The sequence below is a fragment of the Acinonyx jubatus genome, chromosome F2 (assembly GCF_027475565.1).
Source record: "Acinonyx jubatus isolate Ajub_Pintada_27869175 chromosome F2, VMU_Ajub_asm_v1.0, whole genome shotgun sequence".
Lineage (NCBI taxonomy): Eukaryota > Metazoa > Chordata > Mammalia > Carnivora > Felidae > Acinonyx > Acinonyx jubatus.
The window spans coordinates 59,969,860-59,995,970 of NC_069394.1; the positions used below are offsets into that span (position 1 = coordinate 59,969,860).

General features: G+C 40.2%; 1 protein-coding gene and 1 long non-coding RNA gene across 2 annotated transcripts in view; one reads left to right on the forward strand and one right to left on the reverse strand.

The window, feature by feature from the left end:
* LOC113600689 (uncharacterized) overlaps positions 1-23,689 on the forward strand; it is a 79,533-nt gene extending 55,844 nt beyond the window's left edge. The window contains exon 4 of the long non-coding RNA XR_003421814.2: positions 23,111-23,689. This is a non-coding gene — a long non-coding RNA (uncharacterized LOC113600689). The remainder of the gene's footprint in view (positions 1-23,110) is intronic.
* Positions 4,305-26,111, reverse strand: part of KCNB2 (potassium voltage-gated channel subfamily B member 2) — a 383,106-nt gene continuing 361,299 nt past the window's right edge. Inside the window, exon 3 of the mRNA XM_015064708.3 lies at positions 4,305-7,527. Coding sequence (XP_014920194.2) covers positions 5,371-7,527 — 2,157 coding nt within the window. The 3' untranslated portion in view covers positions 4,305-5,370. The remainder of the gene's footprint in view (positions 7,528-26,111) is intronic.

Below are 26,111 nucleotides of genomic sequence, written 5' to 3' on the forward strand. Positions count from 1 at the left end.
TCTTCAGGGCAGAGATTAAAATTGGAATTATGGTCTCAATTGTGAATTTCATGTCAATAGTAAGTCTAAATTTTATGAAAGTACATATATGTACCTAATATAAATTTCTATGCTTAAAAAAACCTCTTTAATTTACTCACACATTTCTTTACCTTTCTTCCTTTTTTTGGTACTTGTATCCTTTGCTGACCTTGGGCTGTCTTATTACTAAGAGAATCTCCCCCACTTCCCTTTATATGTGTATTTATAGATTAAAACCTTTTGAGACTTAATAATGAAGTGATTATGCATTAATGGTAATGGTAAATAGGACTTATGCAATTAACTCAGGCTGTTTTTAAAAAAGGCAAGTAAAAGAAACAATTATTGAAACCAATAGCATTATAATGCAGGGTGGCATTCTATTATAGTAAGAACTAACTTCAGTAATATAGAACCATGGTTTTAGAGTTGGGGCCTTTTCCTCTTTCCTATCAGGGCAGGGACTTTGAATGTGTCCAGTTTTTACTTGGATATTGTAGAATCTTCTTTTTCTTTTTTTTTCTTTTCTTAGTTCTGTTTGGGTGAGGACAATTACAATGGAAAGATACCCAATGTATTTTCAAATTTACATGGACCTCGTAAATAAATCCTTTGAGTCAAGCTATGTAATTGAATTTTAAATATCCTGCATTTAGAAACTTAGAGGGCTAAACAGAGAATAGTGATACATTGCTAAAATGTTGCCTATAGTTAATGGGAATTAAGAAAAACCTTTAAAATGGTTTGTTTTTAACCGCATAACCATCATCAAACTATTAAAATATAAAATGTGTTATAGACTTGTCACTGGTATTAAATCTTGCTCTAGTTATTAGTATTAGACCATTATTAGCTATTTTGACAAGCAATATATCCGATTAAAAATTATTTTTCTATTTATCAGATAATACGGATAGCAACCTCACTCAATCAGGTTAACAATTTGTCTCACGTGTAATTTAAATTGTGATTCAAAGATAATTATGTATCAGATTTACATTCATACCATCTTGTCTGTTTCTTAGGAAAACAGTTTGTTGGAAAAGTATCTCACTTGTTCTGGTCATATGCTTCCCTGGTTTGATAATTGAGTGATCTTTTTTCCATGTTCAGTAAGAGATATTTTTCAGTGACCCAAATGATCCTCGGCCTGGTTGTAAATGAGGCCAGGCAGTTAGCTCCGTGACGTTAAGGGTTGTACTCTACCACCAAGCACAGTACCTTCTATGGAATACAGGGGTGCTCACCTAGTATTCACGGGTGTAATACCTAGTATTTAGTAATATCGGGGTGCTCACCTAGTATCTGCCGAATGAACAAACAATGAAATAACAAATTCAAGTAGACAAAATATTTGAACTTAGGCTAGAAGCAGTTCTAAAATTCTACTTGTTTTTGTTTCAGAAAATCAAGTGGCTTCCTTGAGCCCTCTAATAAGTATGTCATGTTACATCATGAGCTATGGATTCTTTTCTTTAACCCAGGCGTGTGGCTCTTAAAATGAGAATTCTAAATTTGTCAAACGTATGTGCTAAAGACAGTCAATATCATTTATCTCTAGTCATTACCATTTGGCATGACCCACTGCTGCTTTAAGCAAACTGCAGGACTATAAATGCACTTCTAGGTTTTTTTTGTTTTTATTTTTGTTTGTTTTTACATAATTTCAGATATTAATAGGAAAAACCGTAATGAAATATACTATCGTATGTTGGAATGCTGAACTTGATGCCAGACGACATGGATGAGGCCACGTTCTACTATTCACCAGTGACCTGTGTCAACGTGAGCAAAATGCATAACTTCTCTGGTCCTTTATTGATAAATGATAGCTAATTCAGAAGGCTGTCGTGAGGATTAAGTTCAACAAGAAATTAACTAGAAGGTACTCTACGTATATAAGGCTTTTTTTTTTTTTTGATATTCAAATTCCAAGTGAAAATAGTTGAATTGTTGGCTTTCCCCAGCTTGTATCTACATGAGAGTGAGACTGTTTTGACAAGAAATTAATGGGAACAGACATTTGGCATAAATTCTCCTTGTAACCAGATCTAGTCATATCAGGATAATGTTTGATCTGAATGCTGGCTTCAAAGCAGTTGGTTTTGCCAGAGTGGAGACAATTTCTAGTGGAAATATTTAGAGACCATTTAGGTCAACTCCAGGGACTCACTCAATTATGTCACTCTTGTATTTGTGATCCAACCCGAGACATTTATCCATGTTCCCATTTCTATACTTTTATAATTGATCTCAGTTTTTGAGCTAAGATGATCTTGTGGCAATTTTCACTGGTTGTTAAGATAGCTAGAAGAATCAAGTTAACCATTCTTGAGATTGTGTTCTTTTTTCATTCATTCAAATAGTCTCTACTCACTGAAGTTTGTCCTTGGTCACTGAGCTAGCTACCAATGAGGACACTTTCCTAGCAGCAGAAACTTCCCAGGGGCCTCAAGGAGCCAATCTATGTCCTTGTCATCCATACAGTGCTTCTTAAACTAGGGATATATTTTCCAGGGGGGTACAAAAGAGGTATATGAAGTTATAAGAGTATCAGTTTTACCAGTTGATAAGCAATATAAAACATCATTTCTTTTATATTGAAACATATGGAGTAAAATGCAGCATTTACATGAATTTTTAATGTAAAAATAAGACTTTGAAAGAATTCTGTGCTTGGTATATTTGCAGACCATCTCAGGCATACACACGTTCATTCTCTGCGTCAGGTGCAGTTCTTTGAAAAGGTTTAGCAAGTGCTGCAGAAGTGCATTCTGGGATCCCTTAGTTCCCAAACTGCCTCCCTATGAAACAACAAAGTCAGGTTTTTGTTTTGTTTTTGTTTTTTTTAGAGGAGCATTTTTTTCTTTCCTAGCTGAAGACTTTTAGGCTCAGAAGGGCTAAGAAGAAGTGAAGGCCAAGCTTTCTATAAGATGTTCTTGAAAACTCTTTGAAACTAAAAAAAATATTAAAGGGAAAAAACTTTTTAGGGAAAATGCTTCCAGGGTGCAATGTTTAGGATTCCTTATCTAGGCAAGATTTCTAACATTAAGCATTCTGGAGCAAGATTCTCAGTAGAAAGCCTAATGGACACATGAAAGTGGGCATTTGTGAACCATCAGGGCAGTAAGACAAATCCACCTGTGCATACAGATAAATTAAAAAAAATTTAGTTCAATAACAGACATTAAAAAATAATTCATGAGACTATGTAAAGAAAATGCTTTTCATAACTTATTTGCTCTTCTAACAGCAGACGTAACTGACTTAAAAAACTCTAGGTAGAAAATTCAAACACTCTAGATTTACAAAAACAGATCAACATTTTGCTTTAGACACTGAAATAAGTATGAATAATGTAAATATCAATAGTTAATGACCACAAACCCGACAGGTTGTGTTTTGAGACAAACATAAAAACCTTAAGAAATTCTAAGCACAGTGAAAAAGAAATATTTAAAATTGTTTTTTAGCAGTAGGGATGCTTGGATCTCAACTAAGCATCTAACTTGTTTTCTTATCTGAGATATAATGACCAGATTCTGCTAATAAATGTTACTCCTTAAAGCCTGATGATCTAAACATGTGGGTTGTCTTTTCCAGTGTTTTATCATAATTTGAAAAACAGAATAAAATTTAGCATTTTTTCTTTAAATAAAAGTTGTGCTTTAAATTTGGTCCAGAATTTTCCCAACTCTTTCCATGAACCACACACACACATACATACACACGCACACATACAATGCACACACATACATACAAAATGCATTATGCTGAGGCAAAACTTGGACATTCCTGAGAAACCAAAAATCATATTAATTTGGAGTCTTAAGGGAGCTTAGAAATAGTTTTGTCTGGGTTTCACTGGCGTAAAACTGAGACTTAGAGGTTTACAAGGCTTATCCAGCATCACACATCTGGTAGTTGCAGATCTGGAATCAGAGCCTTAATTTCCTGCGAAGCAAAATGCATTCAAATGACCTGGGTTCTTAGTACAGACTTCACCAGCAGGGTAACCACCAGCAAGTGTTTTAAGTCCTCTGGATTTCAGTGTTTTCAGTGGAAAATGCTGGAAGTGGCTTTCAATAACGGTGATCCTGATGATGCTTGGGGACATTGGAAACGTGAGGGTGTTTCCAGTTGCTGCACTTACTGGCAGGTGCTATGGCACCTGGAGCCCTCCCCAGGCGGCAGCCGTCCCTCTCCCCACTGGGAAATACTGGATGACCTGTTGCCAGGCCAGGGCTCTTTTTATGGTAACTCATTTCTGAACCCAGCTATCTATGAGAGGGGTGGCAGTCTCACTGAAATAGCTTTGCTTTTAGTTCATCAAAAATCACGTTTGGAATTCCCATTTTGGCATATCTGCATTCTATCTTTAGTTCTTTAGACAGAACAGTTGATGTTGGATACAAGTGGAAAATACAATCTTCTTTAGATGGCCAACATACAACTGAAAAAAAAAAAAAGAAAAAGAAAGTGATTTCCAAATGTGGAGTGACATTAAAAAAAAAAAGTTTAGTTGTATAGCCTTTGAAATATTTTCAGGTTTTTAGGCTGTGGCAGGATATATAATTGGAAAAATTTCAAGCTTAAATTTCAAATTTGTTGATATCTGGTCATTAAATCTTGCCTATTTTCATGATTTATAAATAGAACCACAAATGCCACGAGTAAGCAGAAGCACAAAAGAAAAATGCACCCTATGAATTATGTCACAATAAAAATACTGTATTCCTTTAAACAAATGTACTTATAAGAGCTTTATGACCCAAAGCAAGATATGTGAGATGGTTTAAGAAGAGGTTGCAATTTCGCAACAAGAAGTCTGTACAGCCCCTCGGGGCAGTAGCTGTGAAGGAAGTACCTGTGTCTCAGAAATTTGTTTCCGTATGTTCTTGACAATTTTGCATCCCAGGTCCCATTATTTACAAAGTTAGGCATTTTGCAAGCTCAAAGCACCTTGATCCTCATAATTATGAATACATGCAGTGACATTTCATCCTTTCATGTGCAAATTCTAAAATTCATTGTAACAGAAAAGCAAAAAGTTGAAAATCTGTCTACAATTTGAAATGAAAGGATCAAAAATGTCAGACATTGCAGAATACTGGTTCCTAATAGAGCTCTCTTTATTTGTTCACCGTTCCTCAGTCATTTTGTGTTTGTTACAAAATGCAGTCTTGACTCTTTATTTAAACAGTACTTAAACTAAACTGTTCATGCCATGCAAAAATAACATTTTATGCACTTTTTTGGGGGGGGGCTTCCCATTTTTTTAGTTCACAGGCATTATTACCTCATGTTTAAGAAACAAGTTTTTTTTTTTTTTATTGCTTTTGTAACTAGTCACATGCTGGTTTCACGTGTTGGACAATAACCTGTGTCTCCTGGGTTGGAATGAATTTCTGGGGCAAACAAGTGGTTTTCCATCTTGCACCCTTCTTGACTATTGTCCTTTTTTACTTCAGCCACAGCATGGTAAATGTCTTGCCTACAGTTGTGACTTGTGTCCTGGGGGGAGGAAGAGCCCATACAGGCCTCTTCTCTTAAAGGGTCTCTTCCATCACTAGGTTTATCTGCACAGCAGTTTGGGCTGGGGTCGGCCTGCATGTCCCGTCTTGGCCCCTGGAGCTCTAAGAAGTCATCGTCTTCGCCAGTGTCTATTTCCGTGAAGCTCCTCCTCTCTCTGGACGAGAAAGGAAAGAGTTTCTGCTTGGGAAACCGAGGGGTCAGCCCTTTGGAAGGTCCCTGACAATGTGCCGAAACCTCGGTGCCCAGCAAGGGTCTGTCTCCCTGGGAGGGGGTCTCTTCTAAGAGGATGGTGCTGATGAGCTGCGGGGTGGTGAGGGAAAAGTCAGCCACGGTGACCGGCAGTGGCCTGGCAGTGCTGGGCGGGGTCTGTGGGGCACTGCCTCTGTTTTCCTTAAAGTTCACTTTGAGGGATCTGGCTTTTAGCGGGTTGCTGCCTTTCAGCGAACTCTTAGGGCTCTCGGAGGTACTGTCAGACTGCAAAGGGCCGTGGAGCCCGCTTTGGGAAGCGCTGGCATCCAGGCTCACAGTTATGTCGACTGGAGCATATTCCAGGGTGGCATCCCTGGCCACAGGCCCTTTCTCTCTGGTTAGTGTGAGAAATGGGGGCCCCCTGGCTCTTTGGTGCTCTTCTGGCCCTGTGAGGTCGGGCGGGAACTTCATCTGCAAGTGAGAGGCGGACAGTGGCGGCAGGGGTGACCTCTCCGTCTCTGTGAAGTCGGTGGCACAGCTAGTGAAGCTGTCTATGCTGGAGGTGCTCTTCATGTCCACAATGACCTCGGTCTGTGCCACAGCCAGCTGCTCCTGCGGGCAGACCACTTCTTCCATTTCTATCTCTTCTTCGTACCCAGACGGCCTCTCGGGCTGTTCTTGGCAGTCTGGGTTCGGGTGAGAGTGAGGCTGGGTCTTGGTGATTTCGTTGTACAGCATCTCCAGTTTCTGGGCACTCAGATGCTGGGGGCTGGAGGAAGAAGTGTTGTTCAGCTGCTCGTGGGAGTCTTTCTGGCTAACCTCCTGGTACTTATTCTCGAAAGATTTGTTGGAGCTTGTTTCCGACAGAGCTTTCCTGGCCCACTTCCACCGGCTTGGAGAGAGGTGATTATCATCAGCTGAGTCCTTCGTGTTGGCCGACTCTCCTGCCTTCTCCACGGCCACGTCTATCAGTTCCATGCTTCGGGCAAAGGCATCTTTTAAGTTCATAGAAACGATGCTGCCATTCCTCTTGGCCCGCTCAAGAGCCTCTCTCCTTTTAATCGCCTTCTCCTGGCGTTTTTGCTCCTTGTAAAATTCAGAAAAATTGTTCACGATGATTGGGATGGGAAGGGCAATAACCAGGACCCCGGCGATACAGCAGAGGCCTCCCACGATTTTCCCCAATAATGTCTTCGGGTAAATGTCACCATAGCCTACGGTGGTCATGGTGATGGTGGCCCACCAAAACGATGCCGGGATACTGGTGAACTTGGTAGCATCTTCATCTTTCTCAGCAAAAAACACCAGGCTGGAAAATATCATTATCCCCATGGCCAAAAATAATATCAACAAGCCCAATTCGTTGTAACTCCGTCTGAGGGTGAACCCCAGAGACTGCAGGCCTGTGGAATGTCTGGCGAGTTTCAGGATTCTGAGAATGCGCATGATCCGGAAGATCTGAACCACGCGCCTCACGTTCTGGAACTGCAGCACACTCTTGTTGGACTCCGTGAGGAAGATGGTGACATAATATGGCAAGATGGCCAGCAAATCAATGACATTTAGTGGGCCTTTAAAGAACTTCCACTTATTTGGTGAGGACAGGAAGCGTAAAAGGTACTCCATGGTAAACCAAGCAATACACACAGCCTCCACGTGTGCTAATTGGGGGTTGTCATTGGGTTGTCCAAATTCATCCATTTCCTGCAGCTCTGGAAGAGTGTTGAGAGACAGAGCAATGGTGGAGAGTACGATGAACAGGATAGACACGATGGCCAAGATCTGGAAAAGAGAAGGAAGTCCAAGTTAGCAAGTCCTCTTAGTTGCTTAGGCAGCTGGGAGACATATGGGTTCCCCGTTCTTTAAATGATCTGGATTGCTCAAAGATATTGCAAGAAGGGAATTTTACAACCTAAAATTCCCTAACCAATGCAAACACTTTCACTTTTTATGAGTTCATCTCACTTAGAAGCCCAGCACAGTAAACATTTAAATTCTAGGGCCTAAGAAATTTGAAAAAAGTCCATTCCCTCACCCCTGCCATTGCTCCGAGGCACACCTGTGTCAGTAACCACCCTTTGGAATCGCTTTGGGGAGCAATCTCTCCTCTCTTAGTTGTCGGTTATTTTTCTCTCTCAACCACCCGGTTTGTGTTTCTTTAAGTGAAATTGCCTGAGAGGCACAATAGGCTAGACAGAATTTGTGGTTTCTAGAAGCTTTGGTCTACAACTAAAACCATGAATGCAGACCTACACATGGAGAGATACTATGGCACTCAGTACAACAATGCTTCTCGTACAACAGATACCATTTATGCGGTAAGCACTGATGGCAGAACCAAGTCAGTACAGCCTTCATCCTGGGAGGTGCGGACTTCTGGCCAGCATCGTGTGGGAAAGGAAGATTAGAGCTAGCTTAATTTAGTCAAGGAAAATCTCATAAATTTTAGAATGAAAGACAGCAGTCATAGAATGAAAATCTCATAAATTTTAGAATGAAAGACAGCAGTAGAATGAAGACAGCAGTCATAGCTGTTACATGGTGGTTGCGAAAATTGCATGACACACAAATATTGCTAAACAAATGAAAGGTACCCATATTATTAGAGGCTGAAATGAATAGGGGAACTTGGTAGCATCTTTCTGGGAAGACAAAGGCCAAGAACAGGTATGTGGGAAATTGTGGAACCATGCACAATAGAGGCAGCCCAAGTAGGGACTTCTTTACTGTAAGCTGGTGTTCTAGATTTATAAGGACGAGAATGAAGACGAAAGTTTGAGAGCAACAGGAGGAAGCACTTTTTTGGTTTGTAAAGATGGTGCATCTGGGACACACAATTCTTGGTGATATAGGAAGCCTCTCTTACCTAGATTAGGTCTGGCTTGCTTGGTTTCATCTGACTTTTGTCAATGGTCTTGAGAGCTGTCATTGGTCTCAGTTACTATGTGCAGCTCCAAGAAAAATATCCTGACAGTGACCATTTAATTTAAAGATTCAGCATCAAGTAAATATTTCAAAGGATGATGATTAAGCAGCTTGAGACCCTATAGCACAGCAAACCTGAGATCATGAAAAAATTAGTTTGTCTCTGACATCAGGACTTCTAAACAAGAGTCTTCTCTTGTTCATCTTTCTCCCTCCATTTTCTTCTCTTTATCCTTGTCAGTTTCTCTACTTCTGGGTTACTCTCCTTACCCATTCTCCTTTTATGCCTCCTTTATACCTTTCATTGTTTTTTTTGTTCCTGTTCTTCCAGCTTCCATCTTTCTCCTCAAATCTCTCTCAAGTAAAACCACAGTATAACATATGTAAGAGTGTGTTACAGATATTGAATAAAGATGTATGTTTCCTTAACTTAACAGTATTTTACTCTTAGTGTTTTAAATCTTTTTCTTAAACAAAACTAAAGTAAGTACTTTTGACTTGAGTATCCTTCAGAATTTCCTTTAAAAATGTGGATCAATGAATCGCAGTAGAAAAAAGGTTCTATTCATTCTATTCTAAGAGATTGTGGAGGCTAAAGTTAGACATCCTCCTAGAAGGTTTAGATAAACCCATGGATAATGGGTTCAGAGGGTTTATTAAGGGCAAGTTGGGAATGCTCACCTCAAATTTCCACCCGCAGAGGCCAATGGCGGGCCGGCACTAACAAAATTCTGTCACTACAAGATTCCTTAGGGAGCACTGGCCAGGTCCCATCCATTATTATGCTCTTACCATAAGTAACCAGTCCCTCTGTATTTTCTAGGCGGTCACACTGTTGTTTAGTAAGTATATTCTATTAAGTGGGCATTTTAAGTACTGGGGTTGCTGCCATCATTCTTACATTAATCCATATTCTAGGTTTTCTATATCTTATCTGTTCACCTGCCCATTTTGGATGCATCTTACTAATGACTGTCACTTCAAAGATCAAGGAGAAGAGTAGAATTACAAATGAAGCCATTCCATTATCTTCCAACCTTTTGGACAAAGGGCAAAATTGGATGGTCCAGGGTGGACCTTCAGTTTTCCTTGGCTCCACAATCACATTTTGACTGTAATTCATTTGACTTCAGTAGCTAACTTGGGGAACTAATGAAACACTGTAGAGTCCTAATACAGTCTATAGGCCAGATGATAGCAACTTAACAAACACGGCTGCCCTTTATACCTGTAAATTCAGCACATGCCCAACGTGATTTGGAGTACATTCTTGAAGGAAAAGAATGACTAAAAATACCAAACACTCAAGCTCTTAGCAACCCCATATTTATATTAAAGAAACCATAGGTACTGAAGCGCATTATTTTCTGTCTCATGTTCAAATTTAATCTGTCAAAATCCATTTGCTCTCAGTTTAGAGAAATGGTTATTTTAAATATCTTGTGAAGCTTGGAGTTCTCCCAGAAAGACAGCGCTTTAGATAAATTATTCAGTATATACCAAAGATGATGTGTGGTGCAATAAGCCAAATGCGAGCTTATTGTTTTATTGTAGTGTTTAAACAAAATAAATATAATAAATGTGACATTTTGGTCTAAGCTACAGGATACACTTCTAAACATGGATATTTTTTAGTATAGCAAACCCTTATGGCACTTAGGCATTACTTCTTTTAGCCTAACCACGCACAAGTTAGATGTTGAACTCCTGTCGCCTCCAACAACTGGACTCTAGAGCTGGCTGTGTATCTCAGCTCTAGCAAGCAGACTTAGGTCTGCACATGGCAAATGAAGGGGAAATGCAGAAATTCCAAACAATTATCTGTGCAATATTGGCCGACTCCCTTGGAGATACGGACTAGGTCATCTCCATGGTCCCTTTCTTTTTTTCTTTAAAAAAATTTTTTTTAAATGTTTATTTATTTTTGACACACACACAGAGAGAGAGAGAGAGAGAGAGAGAGAGAGAGAGAGACAGAGCACGATCAGGAGAGGAGCAGAGAGAGAGGGAGACACAGAACCTGAAGCAGGCTCCAGGCTCCAAGCTGTCAGCACTGAGCCCGATGCAGGGCTCAAACCCACAAACTGCGAGATCATGAGCTGAGCCAAAGCCGGACGCTCAACCGACTGAGCCACCCAGGCGCCCCTCCACAGTCCCCTCCACCTCTTACGTGTGATGATTCTCTTTCTAAACCACCACCTTTTGCTAATTCCAGTCGTGTGCCATCTATACCAAGGACAAATCGCAACTGATCCTATCATTTGGTTGAATGGCCAAAATATACTTTTGTTGCTTAAGAAATAAAAAGTCAGATGAGAAGACTTTGAAAATTATTGCCCTGTTCTGTTCTAAGCATTTGGTTACTGGGAATAGACAGTCTTTCTGGAAAAAACTTTTCTTTCATTTTGAATCACCTGGAAAATGACGTTAATTCTTCACATAAACACAGAAATTCAGAGGATCACACGGAGTTAAGATTAGGGCCCCTGACACTTGCATTAATAGGTACCAAAAATTGGTTGCATTGATATCAGTGAGAGGAAGTAAGGCAGTTGGGAGGCTTGCCTCAATTGCACCAACTTGTTGATGTGATATCCTTTGAAGGGATATAATGGTGTTACTGGGTGTTTTGTGGTGGAAAGAACACAAGACAGGGAATTAAAACACATGCCTCTACCTCTGTGGGCCACTTGGACAAGCCGGCTGCCTCTCTGAGCTTCAGGTCCCTTATCCGTAAAATGAGGTGAACCACATTTGTCTTGTCTGCCTCCCAGGGTCGGTAAGGATCAAACTAGATAATGCACATGAAGCAACCTATAAAATGTAAAGTCGGATAAGTGCAAGGAATGCTGGACATGTGTCTGGACACAGTCTTTGGCCAGCATCAAGAGGAAATGAAATACACTTGGACTGTTTATCCCCCATTTAGATACAATTTCATATTTGCTTTAAATTCACTGATGTCCAATAGTCCACAAAAGCACATGGAAACGTCTGTGCTTTGCACTGAAGGTCAGTGTGGGTACATTCTCTCTCTCCCCTCTTCCCTACCCTCTTCTTCCTTCCTTCATGAATATAAACTGGAAGGTGAAACTGAGTTTTAAGCTCTGAACTACATAGAATACGGGCTTTCTCTTCCTAGCGGGATAGAACACATTTAAAAACAAAACATCAGAAATAGAAAACAATATGGGGAATGTGATGATAAGAATTTTTAGGAGAGGGGCACCTGGGTGGCTCAGTCAGTTAAGTGTCTGACATCGGATCAGGTCATGATCTCATGGCTTGTGTGTTCGAGCCCCACATCGGGCTCTGTGCTGACAGCTCAGAGCCTGCAGCCTGCTTTGGATTCTGTACCTCCGGCTCTCCCTATCCCTCCCCTGCGCTCACACTCTCTCTCAAAAATAAACAAACATTAAAAAAAAAAAAAAAGAAGAACTCTTTAAAAAAGAAAGATTTTCTGAACCAGCTTATTTAAATTGACAGGAAGGAAAAATCCTGTGACAAACATTATTAGGAGCATAAATAATTTTCTACTTTCAGAAAAAGGACAAGGCATGAACACATAAGCCAAAGTTTAAACCATTTGTCAAGGGAAGAGACTAGAAGTTGGTTAGAATATCATGATTTCACCCACTGATCTACTTTTTTTAAAAAAAATTTTGATGTTCGTTTATTCATTGAGAGAGAGACAGAGAGAGAGAGGGAGAGAGCACATGAGCAGGGGAGGGGCAGAGAGAGGGGGACACAGAATCTGAAGCAGGCTCCAGGCTCTGAGCTGTCAGCACAGAGCCTAACACGGGGCTCGAACTCATGAGCAGTGAGATCATGACCTGAGTCGAAGTCGGACGCTTAACTGACTGAGCTACCCATGTGCCCCTTTTTTATTTTATTAAAATTTTTTTAATGTTTATTCATTGAGAGAGAGAGAGCGCGCGCGCAGATATCCTACTTCTAAAGACACTATCAACCATAGCAAACCTGAAAGTAAATCCTTTGGTTTTAAGAAAAGCAAACCAGAAAGTAAATCCTTTGGAAGAACCATCTAAATTTGCAGTTCTAGCTTCTCATATTCCTAGAATACCTGGTGCTGTCCTCTACACTGGTGGTCCTCAGTTGACTACTAGCTCTTTCTTCTCCAGAATGTTCCCTTGGCTCTCCCAGGACAAAAGGGAATCTGTGCTTAAGTACCCTCTGCTGATCTGCACATGCTAGCATGAAGCCCTTATGTGCTAACTGATGTGAGCATGACACATGCAAAGCAGGCGCATCACTGAAAAATTCAGTTGCCTGTCCGTTATTTTGGCCCTGTGGGTAACAGGAACCCAGGAATTCAATCCTCCACCACCTCTATTTGTGTGCTGTTCAATGAGGGTTTGAAAAGACTTAGTCATCCACGGTCAAACTGAGGTCAGCAGTCAGCCTGTATAATGCCTTTCATTTGGGGAAGGGTGTGAGAAACATTCTAGTTCCACATACTATCGAATTCTTCTTTCAATTTTTTTATTCTCACGTACAAAACCAATTCTTTGAGAGAAGAGTTTTTGGTTATCTTCTGACTGAAGACACTGTTTTAATAGTTTCTTGGTATCTCCGGGAATAAGCTTTGTTTCACTACTCATGATGATATGTTTCTGTATTTTAAAAGGTTAGGTTTTAGGAAGCAAGTGATTGGGTAGAAGGCTGGTGAAGGAAACTTGAATTTTATTCACAGTAACTCTGCAGAGAAAGGAGCAACAGAAAGATGGAGATACCTTTCATCTTACACACACTCCAACCATTGGGTAACTTCTTTTTAGGTCATTCCTTCTTGCAAGTCTTCAGGAGCCAGAGAGTGAAGATGGAGATTGGCCAAGCTGGGCTGAGCACAAACTTCCTGCCCCTCCTAACCCCTCAAGGGCAGCGAGCATCGCTCTCCGGTTTTGTAGACTGCTTCGCCTCCCCTCCTTCCCCAAGAAAGCACAACACAAATGCTTAGATTCTTCCATTTGGTCTGTGAATGAATGATGGATTTGGGGGGAGGGACACAAGAAGAGAATGAGTGGAGTTTATCCTTGGAACAGATTTCATTTAACTTGATACTAGGCTGTAAAAACAAATCATAGAACACTCAAGTTAGAGGAGAATTTGGAAATATTCCATTTTTCATTGTATAGAGGAAGAAATGAAGATTCAGGGAGCCTCATAAGTTCCTGGGAAGTGGAGAGGGGGTGGTGACAATATAGGGCTTAGTGTTGAAAGGTTAGAGTTTGAAACCTGTTCTGATAAACTTTACTAGTTTTGTGACCATGGGCACTATGATTAGCTTTTCTGGGACTCTGTATTCCCATATAGAAAATGTGGAAAATAAATACTTGTTTCACTTAGCTACACAGTATTGTTTTGAGGACCTTGATGGTTAATTTTATGGGTCAACTTGTCTAGTCTGTGGTATCTGGTTGTTTGGTCAAACACCAGTCTAGAAGTTGTGGTGAAGGTTTTTAGATTTTTAGTTTTTAAGATCACATGTTTTTAGATGTGATTAACATTTAAATGAGCAGACTTTAAATAAAGCAGGTTACCCTCCACAATGTGGATAGGCCTCATCCAATCAGTTAAAGGTCTTAAGGGTGAAGACAGGTTTCCCAAAGAAGCAGCAATTTGATCTTAAGACTGCAACACAGAAATCCTGCCTAAGTCTGCCTGGCCTGCTCTGTGGATTTCAGACTCAAGACTACAACATCAACTCTTACCTGAATTTCTAGACTGCTGTCTTGCCGTATGGATTTCAAAGTTGCTGGTCCTCACAGTTGTGTTAGTTACTTCCTTAATCTCTCTCATATATATATATATATATACAGTTGACTCTTGGATAGCACAGTTTGACAGTTTGAACTGCATCGGTCTACTTACATGCAGATTTTTTTTTCATACAGTGCAGGACAATAAGTGTATTTTCTCTTCCTTATGATTTTCTTAATAACATTTTTCTTTTCTCTAGCTTATATATTGTAAGAATACAATATATAATAAATATAACATACAAGATATGTACATGTTAATCGACTGTTTATGTTACTGGTAAGGCTCCAGGTCAACAATAGGCTCTTAGTTAAGAATTGGGGAGCCAAAAGTAATATATGGATTTTTACCTGTACAGGGGTTCCGTGCCCCTAACCCCTATGTTGTTCAAGAGTCAGCTGCATACATAATCTCTCTCATAATCTCTTTCTCACATCTCTAATGTCTATCTATCTATCTATCTATCTATTTATCCATTCTCTATCTCTATGTCTATGTATACATAATGTATTAGCATTTATTTTAAACTTATCTTACCACTGGGGCACTGACTACTGCACCATGGCTGGTCCCTGCTGTTTGCAAGACAGAGTCTGGAAAACTCCTGGCTACCACTCTGTGTGTCTCACTATATACCTCTATATCTACATATATAGTTTCTGTCTCTCTCTCCACACATTATCTATCTGTCTGTCTATCTATCTATCTATCTATCTATCTATCTATCTATCTATCTACCATCTATTGAATCTATCCATATATTATATGCTTCCTGGGTACATCATCCCCTTCATCCCACTGTCCTCCATCTGTCCTTCCAGAAGTCCTCCCTTGGCACTCCACATTACAGTGGCCTCTCCTGAATGCTTATGGCATTGATTTCCTGGGTTTACCAGATACACAGAAGGTATAGAGGACACATCTTGCAGTTATTTGGACTCACATGGTCTCCCTTGGCAGCCTTGCTTGTACTCAGAGAGGTGCCTCCCAGGAGGACTGCCAGACTTAGGAAACAGAAAACAGGATGCTGTTATATTTGAATCAAACTTTCATACGCGAATACCTATACTAAGAAAAATTTGTGGGGCGGCTGGGTGGCTCAGTCGGTTAAACGTCTGACTTGGCTCAGGTCATGATCTCATGGTTCGTAAGTTAGAGCCTTGCATCAGGCTCAGCACTATGAGTACAGAGCCTGCTTGGGACTCTCTCTCTCTCTCTGTCCCTCCCCAACTCGTGCTTTTTCTCTCTCTCTCTCAAAAAAAAAAAAAAAAAAACCTACAAAAATTTGTTTATATGAAATTTACGAGGCATTCTGTATTTGCTCTGGCAATCTTACTTCTTTGGTATGTTAATCCATTGCTCTAGGCTTGCCTAATCAGATTTTCTTGCTCCTGGAAGTCTGAAGTTTGAACTGAGAGCTTAGGAGGTGCTAGGATGGAGTCACATTAACAGCAGTGCTCCAGAAGGAGGAGTGACAAATTTAAATCGTGGGGAGTCTCTTGGGACAGTGCTTGGGACAGTACTTTCTTAAATAATCATTTGACAATTTCATAGGAGATATTTTTGTTTCTCAGGCCAAAATTTTAGAATTCTGGAAGGCACTAACTCCCGATTTTTCATAAAATTTCTTACAGTGCCTACCACAGAACACCCAGAAGAATAAAACAGGTTCTTAGTCATGTTCCATTGCTTCCATGTGGCCCAACGTCAACCTAAAAGCTTTAACCAGCAATAGCATTTTTATAACAATAGAAATTCATATTATACATAGATCACTTTATGATAACAGACCAGCTTTACAAGTTCAGCAACATAATCTTTTTATAGGTTTAAGTTATACTTTTTATTAATCCTTTCTTTTCTCATCACGTTGAGCAGACTTTTTTCTTTTTTTAATCTTATTCTTCAAGAAGCATGCTTTTGACTATATATTAGCTTTGGGCTTCACCTTCACAGAAGGATACGTTTTATTAAAGAAAAGTGCTGTATTTATTCTGTGTCACATTTTTTGCTGAGTATGATTTGGAATCTGCAGTTCATTCAACCAGTAAAGGAAGTGATAGTTCCGTGTACGGATCCAGGGTAGATTCAGGTTTATGCAATAAAACGTTCAGCCACAGAGAAGAATTAATAATGGAGGTTATCCATTAAAAAACATTCACAAGAAAGACAAATATCATATGACCTCACTTATATGTGGAATCTAAAACAAAAGCAGAACCAAAAAAAAAAGAAAAAAAAAACCAAGTACAGAGAACAGACTGGTGGTTTGCCAGAGGTGAAGAAATGGGTGAAGGGAGTCAAAACGTACAAACTTCCAGTTAGAAAATAAGTCATAGGAATGTGGTGTGTAGCATGGTGACTATAGTTAGTGACACTATGTGGCATATGTGAGAGTTGCTAAGGGAATAAATCTTATAAATTCTCATCACAAGGAATTTTTTTGTAACTAAGTATGGTGATGGATATTACCTAGACCCACCGTGGTGATCATTTCACAGTGTATAGAAATATCGAATCATTATGTTTGACACCTGAAACAAACAGAATGTTATAGGCCAATTATACTTTAACTTCAAAAATACATACACATGCATGCGCACACTCATATATACATACTTACATATAAATATGTGCACACACACATCAGTGTAATCAAAAGTCAAGCATCACAGAAAAGAAGTAAAAAACTTTATAAAGGTGTAAACTTAAGAATGCTGTACGTTCGATTTGCAATGTTTATTTACAAATGTAATTTGTTAAAATACAAATTTATTTGTTAAAGTAATTTGTTAAAATAATAAAAAATTATTTATTATTGGGGCACCTGGGTGGCTCAGTTGGTGAAGTGACTGACTTCGGCTCAGGTCATGATCTTGCGGTTGGTGGGTTTGAGTCCCACACTGGGCTCTGTGCTGACAGCTCAGAACCTGGAGCCTGCTTTGGATTCTGTGTCTCTGTCTCTCTCTGTCCCTCCCCCGCTCATGCTCCCTCTGTCTCTCTCTCAAAAATGAATAAACTTAAAAAAATATTTATTATTGTTATGTCATATAAAAACACATCTTAGAGATGTCCAGACTACAACAAAATAAATGGAAATAAGCCTCCCTCCATTTTTCCTTATTAACTTTCTAGTTCTTTGAAAAAAATAATTCATGTAATCCTGAAGGAGAAAAAACAGATTTTGAATACTTAGCATGTTCTGGCCACTAGAGTATTTACAGTTGTATCCAAATTCTAGAACATTCTTCCTTTTCCTGTTGGAAGAATGTTTCCTTTGCTCTAAGGACAATTCTAACTTATAAATCTGCTCTTTGAGAGGGAGGACTTCAAGGATGAATTGAAGTTGCCAATGCAGAAAAGGGAATAAAGGGCATTATGGGGCATTAGGTGGGCAAAGGCTTTGAAGCCCGAGACATATGGTTTGCTCAGAAAATTCCAAGTAACTTTGTATGGGTAGGGATATCTACAAGGAGGCATGGCATGAAGGAGTCCATGGTGATTCCAGGGCTGCTACATGTAAGGGTGTAGGCTGTGCACTAGTCAACGCAATGCCACAGGGTATCAATAAAGAGACCATGTGAGTGATGCCTCCATCATTTGTGCAGTGTGCTACTTTCACAACTTTCCCACAACGCTGATTTCAGGAACTGAGTAGTATGGTATGACTGGATGCAGGTGGAGACATACAGATGAGTGGGGCTGCGTGCTTCTCAGAAGTCACACAATGGACAAATTCTGAAAGGCACTGACTGCACTGATGAAGAGTTTGGTGGGCCTCCTCCAAAGGCCAGTTTTCCTCCAAGTGTGGCCCCCAGACCAGCAGCATGGGCATCATGTGGTAACTTGTTGGGATTGCAAATTCTCAGGCCCCACTCCATAGTACTAAATCAGAAACTCTGGGGAGAGGCCCAGAAATCTATGTTTTAACAAGTCCTCCAGGTGATTCTGGTGCTTGCTAAAGCTTGAGGGCACTGCGGGAAGGAGTAAAAACAAAAACAAAACAAAACAAAACAAAAAAGCTAAGCGAGGACCGGCATGCTCAGATTTGCACTGTAGAAAGATCACTAATTACAGTGTGTAGGGCTGATTGGAGGAGGAGAGCAACTGAAAACAAGAGAAGTTTCTACTGCAGTGGCAGGAGGAAAGGGGTTCAAGAAGGAAGTATGTTACTACGTTTATAGGGTGGAATCTCGACCTCACTTGCTGCAAAGATGACTAGTCTAGGAACCCCGCCCCTGGCACCGTGTTTACCACTAAGTTTACCAGGAAGACAGCAGCTCTGACCTATCTCCATGAGTATCTCATGATGGTAGAAAACCCAGAGTGATCCTTGACTTAAATCAGCACTTTCTTTGAAAACAGTATTTCTTCAAATCAAAAAATTCTAATAAGCACTTCAGCGTTTGGAACAGAACTAGAAAAATCTCTTAGAGTTAAACAACAGTTTATTGGTACTTGAAAACATTATGAGACACACACTGTTATTTGCCAGAGCTATTTTCTTTTATAAAATTTTACCTTACGTGTACATTCTGACATCACACAGGGCAAAGACTAGTGGGGGAACCCATTTATATCAGCTGTTCCCTGAAAGCGCGCTCATTTGTTGAATTATTTCTCAACCACTCCAACTTCTAGTTTCTCCAAGGAAGTCTTCTAAATTTCCCGAATTAGAGCACCATTGAAACCTGGCTTTGTTCCTTGGCCACCTCGTTGGCCTCATCAGTTCATCCATCATCATGGACAGAGAAATGCAAGGGTTTATTTCCACCATTATCCCCGTATCTAAAGACTGTGTCCTAGCAGTTTCAAAGAAAAGAAAAAGCCATAAGGCAATCATTATTTTTCCCTTTAATGAATCTCTGCAGTAAAGCTCTTCTGAAAAATACTTTGGGGTCAACATCATTGAGACCACATTACAGGATGCCAGAAGCCAGAAGACGTGTGAGGGCCATACTCTGCCAAAGGAACTGTTGGATGAGAGCCAATCAGGCTGTGCCTGCAGCAAACTTGCGTGATTCACTTTACAGCTGATCCTGGGGGCAGGGTGCTGTGCGGTCCGGGGTCCGAAAGGAGCAGCAGCTTCTCTTGCACAATGACAGGTGTTTTTCAGGCCAGGAAGCAGAGCATATCCCAAAGAAGGGCCTTTATTTGAATCCTGTTTGGCTGGTTTTGACAGCACTGATCAGGGAATGATGGGAATGGGCTTAAGCACGTCTGTACTTATTAGAAACTAAGGAGGGGTTTATTGGGCAGAGGGATCCTGCTTTTTGTATCTGTCTGGTGTGGTCATTTTCTACAATCCCTTAGATACATTCTGTTATCTGTACAGAGTCGCTCCTGTATTCTCTGTCGGGAGGCTAAAAGGCCTTGTCGGAAGGTGGTCCTTGAGCCAGCAGGATGACCTGGGAGCTTACTGGAAGTGCAGAATCTTAGATCCCATCACAGGCCCACTGAATCCGAATCTGTTTTCATGAGGGGTTCATGTGCACATTTAAATTTGAGCAGCTCTGACCTAAGGCACAAAACCATGCCATTAAAAAAATCAGCTTCAGAGGCTCTTCTACAGATTTTTAAAGTGGATCTCAGTTCTGGAAACCAGGGTGGGCTGTGAGGCCCTGTGGGCTTTTCAACACTGTTCAGGGGTTCTGGGATGGGCAGGTATAGTTACTGGAAAAAAAGTCTTACAGGTGATGCTGATGTGGCTTCCAATTCCTCCCTGACCTCCTGTCTAGCCTGCAATTGACAGCCATTGCTTTAAACACTTTCACATAATAAAATTCAGCTTGACCGTAGTAAGAATGCTGGGTTAGGAGTCAGAGAACCTGACCTTCTCTCTGGGTCTACATTAGTAAATTAACCGCATGACCTGAGTCAAGACGGGAGCCACTGTTTCTCCTTGTGTAGCCTGGGGGTTTCTCATGACAATTTCATCTACATTATTGGGTTGTAGTGATGATGACATTATATAGTGCGTGTGAGAATGTTCCGGAGGTCATACAATTCCATTGAAATGCTAATATTTTTACGCTAACCAAATACATTTTTTTCCTATGGACTACAGAGTTTGGGACAGAATTATTAGCTAGTATATAGTGTTAGAGGTAGAACAATTTTATTCTTACAACTTCCTGTTTGAAGTTGGCACACTCTTCCCCATAAAGTTGCTATTGAGCTCATTTCTTTGGATGTTGCTGCCTAATTTCAGTAAGTTTGGTAGAGATAAATGGTCCTTTTGGAAAGTTAGCATACTGGGTTGAACAGTGCTCTCCTGGGGTGCCTGAGTGGCTCAGTCGGTTGAGCATCTGACTCTTGGTTTCGGCTCAGGTCATGATCTCGCAGCTTTGTGGGTTTGAGCCCCACATTGGGCTCTGCGCTGGCAGTGCGGGGGGGCCTGCTCAGGATTCTCTTTCTCTGCCCCTCCCCACTTGCACTGTTTCTGTCTCTCTCCAAATAAATAAACTTAAAAAAAAAAAAAAAAAGAATCGTGCTCTCCTCTCCTAAATTCATGCACACCCAGAACCTCAGAATGTGACCTTATTCACAGATGCAATTAGGTAAGGTGGAGTCATACTCAATTAGAATGGGCCCTACATCCGATGACTATTGTCCCTATAAGGAGGCCATGAGAGATACAGAAAGACACACAAAGGGAAGATGGCTATGTGACAGTGGAGGCAGAAACTGGTGTGGTATGGCTCCAAGGAATCCCAAGAATTGATAGCAACCACCAGAAGCTAGGACAAGGTAAGGAAGGATTCCTCTGTAGAGCCTCTGGAGGCAGCACAGCTCTGCCCACACACCTTGATTGTAGACTTCCAGCCTCCAGAGCTGTGACAGAATACATTTCTGTTGTTTTGAGCCATCCAGTTTGTGGTATTTTGTCACCCAAACGCTAGGAAACTAGAATAGTCAGGTTGTGTTCTTCAATGAGAGGGTCCAATGTTTAGTGTTAGAGCTGAGAATGCCTTTTTTTTTATTACTGAGAAAGAACTTTTTAAAAATATATATTTGTTTTTGAGAGAGAGAGAGAGAGAGAGAGAGAGAGAGAGCAAGAGCAGGGGAGGGGCAGAGAGAGAGGCAGACATGGAATCTAAAGCAGGCTCCAGGCTCTGAGCTGTCAGCATAGAGCCTCACGTGGGGCTCAAACTCACAAACCATCAGATCATGACCTGAGCTGAAGTTGGACGCTCAACTGACTGAGCCACCCAGAGCTGAGAACACTTAAAGCCATTCCATATATTCCCTTCAAAAGTGGATTTGATGTTATTTGCAAAGGAGACGAAAATCAAAGAGGTTTGGAACCTTAGTCAGCAGGAAAAACAGTTTAATTGGGAGAAACTAAGTTGTATTTACTGTTGGAAGTAAATAGCTAGGATTTGTTAAGTAGGTAATTAACACCTGCATTCTAAATAGCAGCCCATTATAAGTTAGAACATGTGGGTCCAGAAGCTGTGGAAGTCACTTATACCAGCAACATGCAGGAGAAAGATAAATAAGGAAATACTACAAAATAACATTAAAGTGGTAAAGTAGGCAACAAGAAATTTCTCTGATGTTAGGAAATTAAAAAACCCAATTTTAAAACACTTTCTGTAGTGTTGCTGTATGAAAGTATTGGGGAATTCTCATGCTGCTGTCTAGATAAACCAGTTTTACATAAAAAGCACCAGTAAGTGTACTGTGTATCCCTGTCTCTCTGCTATTTAAGTCCCTGGTAAGCAGGTCCTACCAAAATAGCTACGTGTGTACAGCTCCTTTTAAAAATTACTTACTTTATTTAAAGTAAGCTCTATCTATCATCTAGCTATCATCTATATCTATCATCTGTATCTATCTATCTATCTATCTATCTATCTATCTATCTATCTATCTACCTATCTATCATGTATCTACCTATCTAAAGGAAGCTCTATTCCCAAATGGGGCTCAAACTCACAACCCTGAGATCAAGAGCTACAGGCTCTACCTACTGAGTAAGCCAGGCACACATGTACAGCTCCTCTGAATAGCATTTTTCAAACTGAGTAGCAACCCCTTTGTGGATCATAAATCAGTTCTTTGACTCATAACCAGCAATTTTTTTTAAGGTTTAAAAACTTTTTTTTAAGTTTATTTACTTTTGAGAGAGAGAGAGAGAGAGTGAGCAAGCGAGGTGGGTGGGGGGGCAGAGAGACAGGGAGAGAGAATCCCAAGCAGGCTCTGTGCTGTCAGCACGGAGCCCAACGTGGGGCTCAAACTCACAAACTGTGAGATCATGACCTGAGCTGAAACCAAGAGTTGGATGCTTAACGGACTGACTGAGTTGCCCACGTGCCCTTTATTACCAGCACTTTTTAAAAAAAGTGAAATAGCTGAAAATACAACAGAGAATATCAGGAAGGGTGAGTAATGTTTTTATAGAGTGTTTTGTTGACCCATAATTCCTACCCCTATATAATGGTAACAATAACAATAGTTACTAAATTATACTTTCTACTTTATTTTGATGACCTATATGAAGCTGACATGATCCTAATGTTTCCCAAGCTGAGCTTTAGATAATTTTTATCAATGGGAGAGAAGGAAGGCTACTTTCTCCACCTCCCAAAAAGGACAAACCCTTAGTCTTTCTTTTTTTTTTTATAATTTTTTTTTAATCTTTATTATTTTTCAGAGAGAGACAGCGTGTGAGCAGGGGAGGAGCAGAGAGAGAGGGAGACACAGAATCAGAAGCAGGCTCCAGGCCCTGAGCTGTCAGCAGAGAGCCCGACACGGGGCTCGAACTCACGAACTGTGAGATCATGACCTGAGCCGAAGTCGGACACTCAATCAACTGAGCCACCCTGGCATCCCAAACTCTTTCAATATTACTTTGTGACTTAGGACTTCGATGACTTATCTATATATAGCTTCTGTATTATATTCATATTAGCCCTTTTTTAATTCTGACAGTTAGATTTTTGGCCTTTTATTGACCACTTTTTGTGTTTCTTTTGCTACTTGGGTTTTAAATGGATCCAGGTGGTTTACTTCATAATATTTTCTACGATAAAGCTGGAGTGATAAATTTTCATTAATAACTAGTAAACCCATTTGTAAACCGTTGTTGCAAAGTTCATAAGGTTATACACCTTTGTTGTAAGGAACTGTCATATAGTAAATCATGCCTGGTGATTATTGCCATTTGGGGACATTTTTTATTAACCTCTGAATTAAATAATTCAAAATTGAATAAAAGTTGGTATTATTGACACAGACCATTGATTTCTATTGGTTTCTAAATATCATGTGGGTTTTTCAGTTATATGATTTGTCTCAAAATAAAAGGTCCAATTTTTGATTAGGTAAAGATTTATCCCATAAGAGTTACATATGACTTACATAGTTAATATTAAAATAGTTGATTCCATCATTTTAAACTACAACCTTAGTTTATAGGTCACGTTTTGGATTCAAATCCCAGTTCTGTCACTCATACAACTATGAGGCATCCACTCTTCAGGTAACAGAGCTGATAAGATCAAGATTAGAGCCTAAATATATACAGCATCCAGTAGGTCCTTATTTAACAGTGGCTATTGTTTTGTATATATTCAACAGATAGTTTACAGATGAAGACTTATGTCTATAGTGATTCCTGGTTAGCCATGCAAAATTCAACCACCCAGATATCTACATATAAAAATATACTGATTATATAATGACAAATGTTCAGATCTGTTTCATATAGAGCCTAAACATCCTCATGTCTGAATTTCTTATTTTTTAGGTAGAAGTTTGTCAGTTGTTGACTTACACATAGTCACCCTGTCACAGCCTCTGGCCATGGCTCATTTCCTACAGCTTGTAAAATATTCACCAGTTACAAAGAGAGGTGGAAGGTCAGGTCTAAAGGCTACCACACATCCCTGTCCTTCTCATGGCAGGAAGGAGTGTCTGTTCAGAAGCCTATGCTCTGGGTGGTATACGACTATTTTGAATCAGGCTCAGTTTAAATGCCATGGCTTCTAAGATCTTTCTTGATCTCCATAGTGAGGATCACTTCTTTCTTTGGTTTTCAAAATGGCTTTTCTGGAGACTTTGTGTTCTATTGATATGCCTTAAGGGGCCACTGTAGAAAGAGGAGCTAGTGGACAGGGCAATGGGAACCCCATCCTGGTTACTTATGGGGGATGCTGTCCTTCCATATGGTGCCTAAGACACACAGATATGTGAAGAGGTGGACATTTTTCATAGAACGACCTTAATTTCATGGTGTAACATATGCACACCTACAAATGCATGCCTTTATATACACAAACAGCTCTATCTCTCCTTTGGAGATGACAATACGGATTAATATTGCCTCCTATGTTTGAGGATGTCCTGGAAAAGAACTACGTGTGACCAAAAGACTTTCCACACTTTTTACTCACAAATAAATGGCTATTTTATTTGTGGCCACAGCTGTTGTTCGCAGGGTTGGTTACAGAGGACAGCTTTGTCTTTTAGACTTCTAGGTCTTCTGTGTGCCAGGCCAGTTTTATATATGCCAAAAAGCTAAAATTTGACCTCCCCAAACATGCAGAGGGCATGACTAACACATTATATTAAGATAACACATAAAACTGCAATCCAAAGAGGCCTGGCTGTCACCGGCCAGCTGTACCACATTAAATGGCCTCTAGGAGGCCGGGAGGTTTGGGCTCCAGGCGAGACCGAATCATTGGTTTTCTCATAGTATCAGAGTACCATTTTATGGTTTTGGATCATTTAGATAAACATAATATACAAAATTCATTTTGCCACATTATGTGCAAATTGGCTTAGAATTCCTTAAAAAGCATTTTCTAGGATTTTGTACAGGTCTGAGTATTCAACCCAAAAATGCCCGTTGAAGATGTGTGTTATCTCATCAGATTTTTGTTTATGCAAATGCAAATCCAACAAATACCATCTGTGGCCCTTAGGGCTTCTAAATCTTATTTCCTAAGACATTAAGCTGAGTAAAACATATTCCAAGCTTTATATATAAATAAAAAAGTTAATATAATAAAAATAATCATAAAAACTCACAGTGTCATTCCCACAGCCCCATGCTCTCATTGCATAAATAGATTTTTGCTTCTGAGAATCTAAGCAGATAAGAGAACAAAGCACAGACAGATGATGGTGTAGCACTGCCACAAAAGACATAACTTTTATGCTGCTTGATCCTTTTGCTTTAAAGTTTTCATCGTAATGATATGATTGGGAGACTGTCAGGTACCACATCTTTGGCATAAAAGCAAAGAACACCAAAACACAATAGAAATGGTTTGAACAGAACTAATTTGCTCTCTGCAAAACCATGATGAGGTAGGTTGAAAATGAGAACATAATTGCCCAACCGTATACTGGCATTCCGGGCTAGCCTGGGAAATGTTGTGGGGCAAGTTTTATTTATCCTGGGTTCTCTTCAGCCTGCTTCCACTTCTCTCCTCTGCACCTTTCACACATCTGCCTACCCCTCCCTGACTTGTAGCATCAAGTTCTCAGCCTGTTTGGGGCTGCTCAGGGCTTTGAGCAGGGCTCTTAAGGCCCCTTCCTTCCAGTGTCCCCGTTCTCTGTAGCAATAATCTGTCCAGCAGCCTTTAACTCTGGCTTGTGTTCTACTAACCTGATGGCACTATGAGAGCTGGATTGTATCCTGACCC